At 37.6% G+C, this 13,855-nt stretch overlaps 2 protein-coding genes across 4 annotated transcripts in view; one reads left to right on the top strand and one right to left on the bottom strand.

Annotated features, from left to right (window-relative positions):
- The window catches only part of LOC109105760 (ADP-ribosylation factor-binding protein GGA1-like), a 19,307-nt gene extending 17,393 nt beyond the window's left edge, over nucleotides 1-1,914 (top strand). For both annotated transcript variants that reach the window (XM_042725777.1, XM_042725778.1), the window contains exon 17: nucleotides 144-1,914. In XM_042725777.1, coding sequence (XP_042581711.1) covers nucleotides 144-254 — 111 coding nt within the window. In that variant the 3' untranslated portion in view covers nucleotides 255-1,914. The remainder of the gene's footprint in view (nucleotides 1-143) is intronic.
- LOC109106419 (probable ATP-dependent RNA helicase DDX17) lies at nucleotides 1,539-13,855 on the bottom strand. Of its 2 annotated transcripts, XM_042725776.1 has the most exons (14): nucleotides 13,605-13,855; nucleotides 13,466-13,534; nucleotides 13,119-13,275; nucleotides 11,205-11,301; nucleotides 10,471-10,604; nucleotides 10,300-10,365; nucleotides 9,877-10,018; nucleotides 9,113-9,273; nucleotides 8,766-8,938; nucleotides 8,505-8,615; nucleotides 8,341-8,402; nucleotides 8,193-8,252; nucleotides 2,937-3,170; nucleotides 1,539-2,751 (listed from the first exon to the last, which is right to left on the bottom strand). In XM_042725776.1, the coding sequence occupies exons 2-14, from the start codon at nucleotides 13,519-13,521 to the stop codon at nucleotides 2,207-2,209; spliced, it is 1,998 nt and encodes a 665-aa protein (XP_042581710.1). In that variant the 5' UTR covers nucleotides 13,522-13,534; nucleotides 13,605-13,855; the 3' UTR covers nucleotides 1,539-2,206. The 2 variants fall into 2 exon arrangements, with proteins under 2 accessions (XP_042581710.1, XP_042581709.1); XM_042725775.1 differs by having other exon boundaries at nucleotides 13,466-13,854.

The raw sequence follows: 13,855 nt of genomic DNA, 5'->3' as shown, positions 1-13,855 counted from the left end.
AAAGCTTACTGTGATGGTTATGGTCTGTGGCTTATGTCAGACATGTGTGGCTGTCTTTGTTGCTGATATGCAGAGATTATCTGATTACACTGCATTTATTCATAAAGTTCATACTTTCATACAAGTTTTCTTTCTTTTTAAAGGAGAAGGTGCGGTTGAGATACAAACTGACATTTGATTTAGGACAAGAATCACACGATGAGAGCGGAGATGTAGAGCAGTTCCCTCCACCCGAGTCCTGGGGAAACCTTTAAAGAACAGACTGATTTCCTGCTAGTGGCCCTTCTGCTTCCTTGTGGCAGTTCATATCCAGACTGTGTCAATGGCTCGGCCTTTGGTCCACATCCTTCTATATTCTCCTTAATGTCTGAATGAGTACTGGGAGGAGGCCTTTAAATGAACTCATTTAATTCCATTTGTTCACTTTTTTCAGCTTTGTTTTGTTTTCTGGTATGTCAGGCCCTTTTTGTATGAAGCTTTAAATGTTTGAAAGTTAGAGACTTGAGTTTTGTGGTCATTTATGACATTATTACCATGTGTGAATTGAGATACTGGAGTCTCAGTCAGCAGTAATGGCATAGAGCAGGTTCAGTTTCTGCACTTAGTTTCATTTTCAGTGTTGATTAATAGGTTTTGTTCACTTGCACACATTCTTGATCTTATTTGTGTGTGTGTGATTGTATTGTCAGGCTGCATGTGGTTTTAATGGCAACTAAAAAAAATCAATTTCTTAGCAAGAAATTCTTCAAATTCAAATGGTCTATATATTACAAATCATACAGCCCCGTTTGCTGTTCATTGTAATTTTTTTCATCTTAATTTATGATTGTCCTAAAATTGCCCCATGTTTACTGTACTGCTCTTGAACATCACGCTGATGTCTTCTTTATATTTACCGTACGTGCCTAATCTTTTTTTTTTCCCCATGTGCTACTGCTAATGTGAATATAGACATTTTGTTTTTAATTGGCAGTGTAACAGTTTACCCCTTTTGTTTGTTGAGATTGTCTTTTGTTTTTGTGATTCCCTGATGGTTCCACATGTGATCTGGGCTCTCTCAGAAGTTGAATGAATACTGTCACCTTTACCATTCCTATATGAGATAATTGAAGAATTCTGTACTCAAGATAACATAGGTCATTTAAATAACGGTACTTCGGTTATATTTAAGTGGAATCAGGAATGCTCCTGCATCGGAATTTCTGTAGACAGGAATTGAAATCACTGTGTTACAAAATTAAACAATTCTAGTTTGTGTCAGTCCTTACAGTTAAAGGTCTGTGGTGAAGTCAGTTGCATTCTAATCATTAATGTCCTTCCAACATGATGAAGTGTAAATAATATCGGTATTGCTATTATGTACATTTGCCAAAAATTAATACAGAGACTAAACATATGGAGAAGTGAATGTAGTGCAAATATGTATTTAAGGGAAATAAAGTTATTCTTTTTCTCTGGGGTCTAAAATGTGTTTTTTTTCCATTAATCTTTGATTCAGCAACAGCTGAATGAGGTAATAAAGCCATTAATGACAGTGATCTGGTTTGAACCCTTTTATTAAAATCTGTAAAACAGTGATTATACAAAAATAATTGAGAATTATTTCCAGGTCCTTTCAAATCAGAGAGGAGGTGGTGTTAACAAATTTGATTCCACTGAGTCTAAGGATCCCAAGGGGTAGCTGTAGCATACTAATAAGTGCCTAATGGTAGGCCAAGGTAAGATGCAGAAAAGTTAGCTTTCTGTAAGTTACCTACAAGAAGGAAAAAAAAAAATCTCCTATGAATCATTCTTCAAGTCTGAGACTGATGACACTGGAGGGTGGAAATCAATTAAGTACTTAAAACATCAATAATCATTAATAAGCACTGACTAACTGTAATCAGAAGATTAACTTTTATTTGGGAAAATACACAAAAAAAAAAAAGTCAAGATATCTAAAGATTGTTCCCTTACTGGTTTCACTTTAGGGTCAACCACAGAACTAAAAAGCACTGTATTGGAAGAGAAGCCCTTCACTCAAGACCCTGGAACTCTGGCTTGATTAAATGCAAAGCAATCCTTTTCTACGACAACACAATGGAAAATAAAGAGAGTACACCATGTATCTCACAGCTATATTCAAAAGTTCAGACTGGAAACTGCAGGTTATTATTACAACAAGAAAAAAAAAAAATAATTGAAAAGGCAGCAAAGCCTCTGGATGCTACTTTCTAGGAGGAGGAGGAGGAGGAAGAGGTGGTGGTGGTGAGGCAAATGGGTATGGCCCAGGACCCATGAACCCCATGATAGGTTGTGGTGGAGGAGGGAACTGCTGTGCCATGAGTGGTTGTGGACCTGGCCCAGGCTGAGGAGGAGTTGGTGGAGTTGCTCCAAACAGACCTTGGGGAGGTCCAGCCTGATCTTGCCCTCCTGCACCCCCACTACCAACTGGAAGTGAGACTCCCCCTCTGGAGCCATACTGCCCCCCTCCTCCGCCCCCACAGCTCTGATATTGGTCATCTCCTCCACTGTTGTAGGAGGGTCCTGAGTTGTAGTTGTTTCGTCCATCCCTGCTGCGGTCTCTGTAAGAAGAGGACATACGGTCATCACGGCTGCTCCCACCTGATCTTGCATCACGGCTCATGTTGTTGCTGCGGCTGCCCTTGTTACTTCCAGTTACAGAGCGCATACGGCGATCGCATTCATCCTGGTACATCAGGTTGGGGTTATTTGAGCCTGAGTTGTTGCCACGATAGCGCATCCTTCCACCTACGGAAGTAACCAGTGAGAGTTTGGGGCTTAGGCTTGTTATAAGAAATTTTGAAATGTACAAAAAAAAAAAAAAAAAAAAAAACGTACCTCCAATAGATGTCCAACTAGCCTGGAAATGTAGTTTTTCACTCATAATACATAATGCAAATACAAACTGAAATAAGAATGGCCAAAACTCTCACCTCCACCTCCCCCGCGTCCTGTGTCCACCAGCTGCAGAAGTTTGGGATTGATGGCCTGTCTAGCCTCCTCAAGAACCCGGACCAAATCACGAGCCTGCCGAAGGTTCCCAGGGGTGAAGAAAGTATAGGCTGTTCCTTTGTTGGTGCTGCGGGCTGTCCGCCCAATGCGATGAACATAATCCTCCGAAGAGTTTGGATAGTCATAGTTGATGACAAATTTAACATCCTCCACATCTCATGGTTAAGAAATTTAGGGAGGAAGAAAAAAAAATGAAAATTAGAAAGTGTGGAAGTAGACCGAAGGAATGGACCATTGCCTAGTTCACTGCAACATTATTCAGAATTATTCAGTCATCTGGGTTTTAGATCTCTTTGGGAGCTCTGAATAGTATTTTAGCTCTAAAGTTATCCAATGACATGAATACACTTTAAAATGTCTGAAAGACTATTTTTGTATGCTGTCTCATCAGCAGTCAGAAATATACAGGTCTTAATTGTATAATAAATAGTGATGCACCAAAATATATTTTTTTTTTCTAAAAAAGTTTTCATTTAGCCAAACACCAAATAGTGTTTAATAATCAATTAATTAATCAAACTGCTTTAATAAGCTAGACTCAAAAACTTAATTGTATGTAAACACTCAAATGGGGGAAGTCGTGGCCTAGTGGTTAGGGAGTTTGACTTCTAATCCTAAGGTTGTGGGTTTGAGTCTCGGGCCGGCAATACCACGACTGAGGTGCCCTTGAGCAATGCACCAAAACCCCAACTGCTCCCCGGGCGCCGCAGCATAAATGGCTGCCTACTGCTCTGGGTGTGTGTGTGTGTTCACTGCTGTGTGTGTGCATTTTGGATGGGTTAAATGCAGAGCACAAATTCTGAGTATGGGTCACCATACTTGGCTCTATGTCACGTCACTTTTCACTTTCAAATTGCACTTAAGTTACCCTTTTTTCAGACGAGGTAAATGTTAGATTCTTTGTAACGGTCAATCCAGAATTTGAGGTAAATATAGAAATGTAAGCTAGATGAAACTGAATAATCAATTACATAAAACATGATACATTTCAGTAAGTTGAACTGCTTCTTTTAACATAACTTCTGATGGTCTAATTTATTCTGTGCTATAACTAGTAGTAAACAGGAAGAGATGGTTGGTTCACAGACACTGTGCTGCTACTTGAACTGAGATGGCTACAGCAGTCAGTCACGACATTTATTATCTGAATTTCATTACAAAATTGACAAAATCTGAAAGCTCTGTCCTTGTTTTCGTATCAAAAGTAACAAAGCACGAAGCTTATTGTGAATATTGGATAACAGGCACATTACAAATAATGTTTAAGTAAAATTTTATTGCATTAACTCTTAGTTAATCTTAAGTTAAGACTGATTATAAAAAATAAAAAATCCACACAGCTCACGTGTATATGTTGTAACTTATCTATGTTGTACACACAGTAGACACTGACAGTCAAAATGCAGCATTGAAGTGGCACTACTTAAATGTCACTGTTTTGGTCAATGGTTTCGGGCCTCCATAAATATTTTTGTTTGCTAAAATATTGGTGCATCACTATATTAATCATTCAGAAAAAGGTTTGCCTTGAGGTCAACTTAAGGACAGTGTCTCACTGGCCGATTTTTCAGTCAATTTCCAAAGGAGATACTCTCTATGATGAAGCATTAAGTCCTTGCTGCGACTTGATGACTAGAAGTCAACTTTAGTCTTGTTTAAAATTATCTTTCAGGTGGTGTTTGGAGATGCTTGTGGACATAGTAGTGAGTTTCTGAAGTGCAGTCCTGCTAGGATCTGATCCCAACTTTTTCCTCAACAGCCGCAGCTGTTTAATCATGCTGCTTATTTAAGGCTACACAGGAGAATCACTCTCCTCACTTTTTTCTGTTTTTTTTTTAATCTTTGTAAGGTTCCAAAGAATGTGGGATTCCTTTTCTACATTTATCACTCTGTTTGCAGGAAAGTGATCCCTGACACAATTTGACAAACCATACGATTTAGGACTGTTTTCATCAGCAATTCACATTAACTATTTCCTGAGTTTGGAAAATACCATTCACATCATCCAAATGCAACAACAACCTAACAGGAGAGACCAAAATCCATTTTCAGTTGACTAGTGAGACTCCGCCTTAAGCAGACAGACACTATAGAGTAAATAAATGACACAACAGACTTTGTCGACTTGCTACTTACCTATTCCATAGATAAACAGCTTATTTAATCTCAAGTATTACATTAACTATCAATACATTACCAATATGATTCATTTTATATCAAAACAAATTGTGTCAAGCAACACTTGAGGTGGTATTAAAGATGTCAGGAGTTTGTTAAACAAAGGTGATTTTTCTTTTTTCTGGACACAACATCTTAAAAGTCTGTTTCTCATTACAGTTCAAAAGGGGCTCTAACAACACTGCTATTGACCCTAAAAGAAAACAGTCTCCTTTTAGTAAGTGATGATGATAGATAATACTATTTTAGATATCTAAATAAAAATGCATTGTGCTAAATACAGTCATATACAGTACAATAATGGTCTAATAAACCATGGCACTTACCACACACACACACGTTTAAACATACTTAAAGGACATTTGCCACACTATGGAAACAGTTCTCATGAACAGGGCAGTGACTAGGGCATGATCAGGTACTTACCCTAGGTTAGGTTACTCTTGGCTGGGATCAGTCCTGGGTCCCGTGGAGCGGCCCAAGAGGAAGAGGTTAATGTGGGCTCACGCGCTGAGCTGCCCCCCCTTCACCCTCGGCCCTGTCCCAGCAACGCCAGGCGGGAGCAGAACCGGCTCTGCCCCAGTTCTCTCTCTCTCGCTGGGTTGCAGGGCCTCCACAAACTGGACCGGACTGTATCCAGCACTCTTAACTTTCTCTCTCCCTCTCTCTCAATCACTCCGTGGCCATTCGGCCCCAGATCTATCTTAGGGGCAGACTTTCCTGGAATCTAACAGAGCTCTGATGAGCCATAGTATCCTTTGAGACTTTTTTAACGGCCAATCAACAGTTTGAGATAAAAATGTTAAAGTAAGCTTGTTGATGCCACTAGCACTTAAGACTGAGCCGCTGAGGAAGTCTATCTATATCTAGACCTGTGCTAGTAACTGATAGAGCTCTGGTTACATGGTAGAGGGAGGCCACTGTGTCAAATTAGCACAGCATGCCTGGGCTGCCAGTTAGGAAGTCAAAAATCCTGAAGGGGAAAAAGAACAATAATAGTGTAAGACCCTCTGGCATAACCCAAACAAAACAAAATAGCAATATCTAATATCTGGGTTAACAATGTTCTCATAAAAATACGCATGATTTAAAAAAAAAAAAAAAAAAGTGCACAAATTAAACAAAATATTTCTGAGGGGGAAAAAAAAAATTAAGAAAAATTCTGGCCAACTGTATTATGACCATGACTATTAATTAACATCTTGCTAAATAACTGGACACACTTGTTCAGGAAGGAGACTGGCATTAGGACCCAGGGAAGAGGAGGGAAGGATAGCAGCTTCCCCTAGATCCGTGCTAGGGTCAACAGCGAGCCAGTGAGCCCCACGTGCGTGAGGGTTTTTTACATCAGTAACAAGAAACAGACAGCACACCTTTAACATCTTTGGAACAGCTTGTAGACGCGGAAACTGACAAACCATCCCTCCAGTCAGTCACCATCAGTCCAGAGTCATTTCTTATAATTAAAAGTGAACCGGACAGTTAATAAATAAATATATATATTGCACAAAACAAGAGAAGGCATGGAAGAAAAGCTAAGAGAGGAAAGAATATGGTGAAGTCAAGACAGTGAAAAAAAAAAACAATTAAAAAGAAGTTGCCGAAGGTAAATATTATCCAACCAAATGATTATAGAATGTACTGTATGTGATGTTTTTTCAACTGTAAGTGAAAGAAAGCATTAAAGTCCATACTAAGAGAATGCAAAACAACGGCAAGTAAAATTCAGGTGATTATTTTAAATTTAAGCACCATGCATTAAAAACTTCAGATCCTAATGTCTATCATCTAAACAAAGACTAACTAAAGTCTGACAAATCTTAAGCCCAAAGTATACTTCACTTGTCCACATTTTGCACCATATTGTGTACAGTCTATGTGACATTATTTTTGTCCTCAACACAGCCCACTGATGTCTGTGCATACTGCCTGCGTCTGTGCAGACATCTGCGCAGACAACGGCCAATGTACCAGTTATTTGAGTGATTAAAACGAAAGATTCACTAGTGGAAGGCTTGAACGCTCAACTGTGAATGAGGTGAGGTAGAATGTGGAAAATGAAGAATACCAGAGCATTTAAGAACATGCAGTACAGTGTTCTTCTCACTCTGTTCATCAAGCTGGAGCTAAACAAAAGTAAAAGGGGTATTCAAACTGATAGTGATTAAATCACAGGATGTGCGCTGTCTCTGAGTCTATGGGCTGTTGGTTGCTAGTGAGTGTTCCTACTTGTCTAATGACTATCCAACTGTATCAGGTGGTGGATCAAAGCTCATTTTTATGAAGTCAACTCTGTTGCATCACCAAAGATCACATTGATGGAAACTACCAACTTTGAAAATGTCTAAGTGTTCTCTTACTGAGGCAAAGACCATGTTTCATTGATACATTACTGATACATTGTTATTCATATATGACGTTAGGGTGCTTAATTGCACTGTCAATATTTATCATAGTACTTCAGTGATCATTTAGGTGTCTGTGACTTAAAAACACTGTTTGATTAGTTGATTGCAGGGATGCAAACACATAAGTTGTCAAATAGGTGAGACAATTACATATCAGTTTCATCTGAAATGTTTGTGAAAGAAAAAGTTTCAAACACATTTGAATCAGTTTTTATGATTTTGTGATTCTATGGTTAAAGCTATGAAAGTCAAACCTTATAGCACACATCACAAAAGTGACCAATTTTGATCGGAAAACAACAAACTTATCCAAAAAGATGAGCAGTTTGCATCCCTGTGTTTGTGGAAATGGCATCTGCTTTACCAGTGTGTCTCTCTGTTGGCACAAAAAATGGTGACATCGTCAACTAAAATTTTAAAACTAAAAATATGTGACTATGTATCAATGTTATAGTTGAAGGTGTGTTCTCTATATACTGTCTGGATTATTTAGTGGATATCAAAACATTCGGTTCTGTACTCAAAAAGAAACAAAAAAAACAAAAACAAACCGCGAATGGTTCTGATTAAGTATGAAGTATCAGAACATACCCAAACCCCGTGAGGCAACATCAGTAGCAATCAAAATTGGAGCTTTTCCACTGCGGAACTCTGAAAACACAAGGTGCAACAAAATGAGAACAGGTAGGCCAAATTGTGACAGCCTTCTTTAATAAAATATGAAGCTTAAAAACTTTACCTGATAGTACCCAGTCCCTCTCTGGTTGGCTCTTGTCACCATGAATACACATTGCAGGCCATCTGGATAAAAACACAACATACATTACATCAGGATTTTATCTGATTTTTATAAAAACTTTTTTTTTTTTTTTTTATGAGAGGGATTATAAAGATCTGTCTCACCCATCTCTTCGCATCCTCCGAGTAAGTTCATCACAACGTTTCTTTGTCTCGACAAAGATGATGGTTTTGTTCTCCTTTTCAGCCATGATTTCCTCCATCAGCTGAATCAGCTTAAAGCACAAATCATTTCTTTGAAATATTTTCAACTTGATTTGTACATGCAAACAGGAAAGTAACCAATACAAATCACAATAAATTAATACAAGCTCAAAATGCCATATCCAATACTTTATTAGAGACATTACTGGTAAATCAGCTTACTTGTTGTCTTTCTCATTCTCCATGCAGACGTCCACTATCTGCAGGATGTTGTGGTTTGCGCTCAATTCTAGAGCTCCTATATTGATTTGGACATAGTCATGGAGAAAATCTTCAGCCAGCTGACGAACTTCTTTAGGCCAGGTAGCACTCCACATGAGAGTCTGTCTGTCAGGCTGAAGGAAAGGAATAGCAGAAAACTAAACGCAAAATGTGTGTTTACATAATATATGTGTGTCCACTGTGTATATTTTTGTGTGTGTGTGTATATATTCACACATGATAATGGGCAGCAAAGTGTGCATTTAATTTTAACATTTGTGAACTGTCAAATACTGTACTGTACTTACTCTAATTTGGTCAACAATTTTGCGAATTTGGGGTTCAAATCCCATGTCCAACATACGATCAGCCTCATCCAGCACTAAGTAGGTGCAACGGCGCAGGTTTGTTTTTCCTGCCTCCAGGAAATCGATTAGACGGCCAGGTGTGGCAATGCAGATTTCTACACCTTTAGGAAGTCAAACTATGTTTATTTAAAGAAAAGCTCTTAAGTATTGCTGGTCAATTAATCCGAAAATGATCACAGTTACTATTACGCTTGTTCAGGAAGAGGGTTGAGAACCACAGATCTATCCACCTTTTTCCTACATCCCATGACACTTTGCACGACTTATGCAAAGGGACAATAAAGTGTATTGATTTGAAGAATTGAATTAGGGAAGTAACTTCCATTGAAATGTTGACAATAAGCAAATGCCAATGAACTTTTTTTATGAATCTAATAACAGACTTAGAATTTCCAAAATATAATTTTCTAAAACAGGGTACAATGAGGTGATGTTATTCTCCTCACCCTTCTATTATTAAACATAAAAACAAAAAACAGACCAAGACTAACCCCAGAAGCTCAGATTAGTCTTTCTACAGCAACATTATAGATATCTAAAATATTATTGTAGTAATATATTTAAGTTTATATTTAGTGCATTCCAGTAAATTATTCATGGGATATCATTTATTAAATTGGGAGAGCATACAAAGCAGTGCTTTATTTTCTAGAAGGATAAAAAAAAGGAAAATTACAGAAAATGTACAGCTCCAGTTCCAATACCTCTTTCTAAATCTCTTATCTGTGGACCCTTAGGGGCTCCTCCATACACACAGGTACTCTTGATCCGAGATGATTTGCCATAGTCATATGCCACTTGCTGCACCTGCTGGGCTAATTCACGCGTTGGTGCCAACACAAGACACTAAACAGAGCAGAGAGCAGTAAAAAATACCATAATTGAAGAATGTACAGTGTTCCTGTGGCTCAGTGGTAGAGCATTGCGTTAGCAGCGCAAAAGGTTGTGGGTTCGATTCCCAGGGAACACATGTTAGGTAAAAAGTGCTATCCAAAAAACACTCTAATAAACTCATAAAAAAAAAATCCCTAACAAAACAATACACATTCACTATGGACAGTAAATCAAAAAATAATTGTACATTGTTAAATGTACATCTTAAATAGTGTCTAATTCCAGCAACTTACAATGGGCCCATCCCCTCTCTCCAGGTAGGGCTGATGGTTAATATGCACTATGGCAGGCAGCAGATACTGTTGAGGATATCGAAATGAGTAAAAATGAGACATGAGGCTTGGGATGCATACTTGAGTATGTGAATTTTCTATGGCTGTAGGTTGTAGATGTGGGTCTCTTACAGCCAGTGTTTTTCCGGAGCCGGTCTGAGCGATGCCCACCATGTCCCTGCCACTGAGAGCTAAAGGAAAACCTTGAGACTGGATAGCAGTGGGCTCCTTAAAGTTCTGCTCCAGCAGCACATCCATCACATATTCAAACACAGAAACATCAATTCAGTATTCTTATAGGTGTTCACTGTTCTACAAGACCAGATTATTTCTTATAGATATTTTTAACATCAACTTTGGCCTATGACAGAACATAATTACAAAGTAATTTAGTTGTGGGAATAAAGGACCACAAGTAATGGGGGAAACAAAAGAGTAGTTATAGTTCAGGAAGTACTTTATTTCATGCTCAAACAAATATTTATATGGTGCATTAGAAATAAAGTGTATTGAAGTGTGGTGTATTTACAAGACTAGTGTAACCATCTTTTTCCCTGACTAAGTTCCTTCCTCTCTTTTCCTTTTACCAAAGGATAAAAATATGAAATATGACACTAGTGGACTGTTAATGAAAATTAGCTGTAGGTGGCAATATGACTTTTACTGGCAGAAAATACAAGGAGATGACAACATTTTACTGAGTGTGTTTTCATTACCAGACAAAAAACAAAAAAAAACACACTCACTGAAAAGAAAAAAAAACGGGCATGCAAACGTTTGTCTGATGTGTGTATGGATATTGTTGAACAGATTCCCTTCAAAAAAAAAAAAAAAAAAAACCTGATTCACATGTGAATTAAACTTACGAGGAAACTGAGCTTGATGGAAGTTGGTGACAGGCTTTGGACAGCCGGAGCCTCTGACAGTGATCTCTCTCTTCCGCCGATATTCGTCTACTTCATACTATCAATATACAAGTATAAATAAAAATCAAGGCAAAACTGTAGAAAGTTCTCTAAAATGATTTACCAAAACAACAGTGTTATTGCTTTTTAAGCCATTACAAGCATTATATACATGTACACACATACTGAGATATACACACACACACACACACACACACACACAGCCAAAAATATTGGCACCCTTGGTAAATATGATCAAAGGCGGCGGTGAAAATTAATCTGCATTGTTAATCCTTTTGATCTTTTATTTTAAAAATCTCAGAAGTATATTCCCATTCATATTCACAATTTTGAGCACTCCGGGGTGATTATGAACATTAAATTATCCATCCAAAGCTTCCTGTTTCACAGAAACATAAATATGAGGGAAAACAAAGCCCAAATTCCCTTAATCATCAATCTTAATGAGAAAAACCAAAGAATATATTTCTGATGTGCAGCAAAAGATAATTGAGCTTCACAAATTAGTGAAGTGGCTTTAAGAAAAGAGCAAAGAAAATTCCCATTTCCACCATAAGGGCAATAATTAAAAATTTCCAATCAACAGAAAATGTTATAAATCTGTGTGGAAGAGGGCGTGTCTCTATATCGTCCTAATGCACAGTGAGAAGGAGAGTTTGAGTGGCTAAAGACTCTCCAGGACCACAGCTGGAGAATTGCAGAAAAACGTTGAGTCTCGGGGTCAGAAAACCTTAAAAAAATAATTGTCAAACAGCACCTACATCACCACGTGTTATTTGGGAGGGTTTCAAGAAAAATTATCCTAGCTCATCCAAAAACAAACTCCAGAATATTCAGTTATCAGACACAACTGGAACTTCAAATGGGACTGGCTTCTATGGTCAGATGAAACTAAAAAATGAGCTTTTTAACAGCAAACACTCAAGATGGGTTTGGTGAACACAGGGATAAAAAGTACCCCATGTGTACAATGAAATATACTGCTGTATTTTAGATGTCGTGGGCCTATATTTCTCACTGGGCACAAAGGCAAATTTCTGCTATGGCCATTCCAGTCCTCTGACCTGAACCCTATAGAAAATGAGTGTGGTAAACTGAAGAGAAGAAGCACCAACATGGAGCTGGGAATCTAAAGGGTCTGAAGTAATTCTGGATGAAGGAATGGTCTCTGATCTCTTGTCAGGTGTTCTCTAACCTCATCAGGCATTATAGGAGAACATTTAGAGCTGTTAAACTGGCAAATGGGGGTTTCAAAAAGTATTGAATAAAAGGGTGACGTTAATTGTGGCCAATGTGTATTAGAGAAAAATATTTATTTCATAATGATATTTCCCCCCATTTTAAATTCTTATTATTCAATGAAAGGTTAGATTATTGTGATTTTTTTTTTAAATATGTATATAATATACTGTATATTTACCAATATATAGAACGCTAAGATTTATATTCTAAATTACGATTTAGTGCTAAATTACACATTGCATCTATAAAAAGTATGTGTGTGTGTATATATATATATATATATATATATATATATATATATATATATATATATATATATATATATAAATAATATGTATGTGTGTGTGTGTGTGTGTGTGTGTGTGTGTGTGTATATATATATATATATATAATATATATATATATATATATATATATATATATATATATATATATATATATATACATATATACATATAAACAAACAAAAACACTATTTAGAAAAAAAAAACACACAAAATAAAGTCAACATTTGAAGTGGAAAAAAACCTTTCATCAAAGTGGTCCTAAAATCTAAAACCAAAATGCGTTCTTGTCTTAGGACAACTTTGATATAATTATGCTATTTATTACCTGACTGATGTGATGAATCTCTGGGTGTTCACTGTAGAAGTTCTTCTCAAACTTAGGCAGCTGGTCCAGGTCCCATTTCTTCTTCCTCAGCCGATCTCCTGGATTCCCAAACTTTTTGGGTGGAGGTTGGGCAACTCGACTGGATCCAAAGCGAGGCCTGTTAAAGATTCATATCCTTACTTTGAATCCTGCCAGTGTTAAAAATAGTTTGCCAGGAGTGTATGGACAAGTAGCTAAATATGTTACTGTGACCAATAGCCTAATGAATTGCCTAATATCTCATCTTCATATAAACTGATATGCACATAAATAAACAAACATCAATTAACATAAATATAATGGCCCACCCTCTGTCTCGTCCTCGATCTCTGTCTCGGTCTCCATATGAGGAACTCCCTCTCATCTCCTTTACCTTACTGCAAAGTAAAACTTCGGCAGAATAATGACTGTTTTCTCCAGAACAAAACGGAGTAACGCTGGTCCTACCTGGTTTGTGGAAATGTGTATTTGTGGAATCGGAGAAGAAGTATGGTCAATGAGAATGTTTTAGACAAAGTTGGCCTGTAGTTTCTGCATGCAGATCCTTACAACATGACTTCTACAAACATACTCGCGAAAAATACGCCAGCTTTGTGTTAGAAAATCAACACATTCGTGCGTTCTCGGTTTTGTAAAATGTCGTCCACAACCAGCCAATTGGGCCCGCCCCGTTTAATGACGTAGCATTTTCTACGTAG

Source organism: Cyprinus carpio, chromosome B6 (assembly GCF_018340385.1).
Source record: "Cyprinus carpio isolate SPL01 chromosome B6, ASM1834038v1, whole genome shotgun sequence".
Classification (NCBI taxonomy): Eukaryota; Metazoa; Chordata; class Actinopteri; order Cypriniformes; family Cyprinidae; genus Cyprinus; species Cyprinus carpio.
This window is presented reverse-complemented; position numbering and strand designations above follow the sequence as displayed.

Excerpts from the sequence above, each read along its gene's own strand:
- LOC109106419 (XM_042725776.1), bottom strand. The coding sequence starts at position 13,521 with ATGAGAGGGAGTTCCTCATATGGAGACCGAGACAGAGATCGAGGACGA. Across the intron at positions 10,605-11,204 it reads CCATCAAGCTCAGTTTCCTC|AATATGTGATGGATGTGCTG; the intron begins GTAAGTTTAATT and ends TTTCTGTGTTTG. Across the intron at positions 9,274-9,876 it reads GATAAGAGATTTAGAAAGAG|GTGTAGAAATCTGCATTGCC; the intron begins GTATTGGAACTG and ends GACTTCCTAAAG.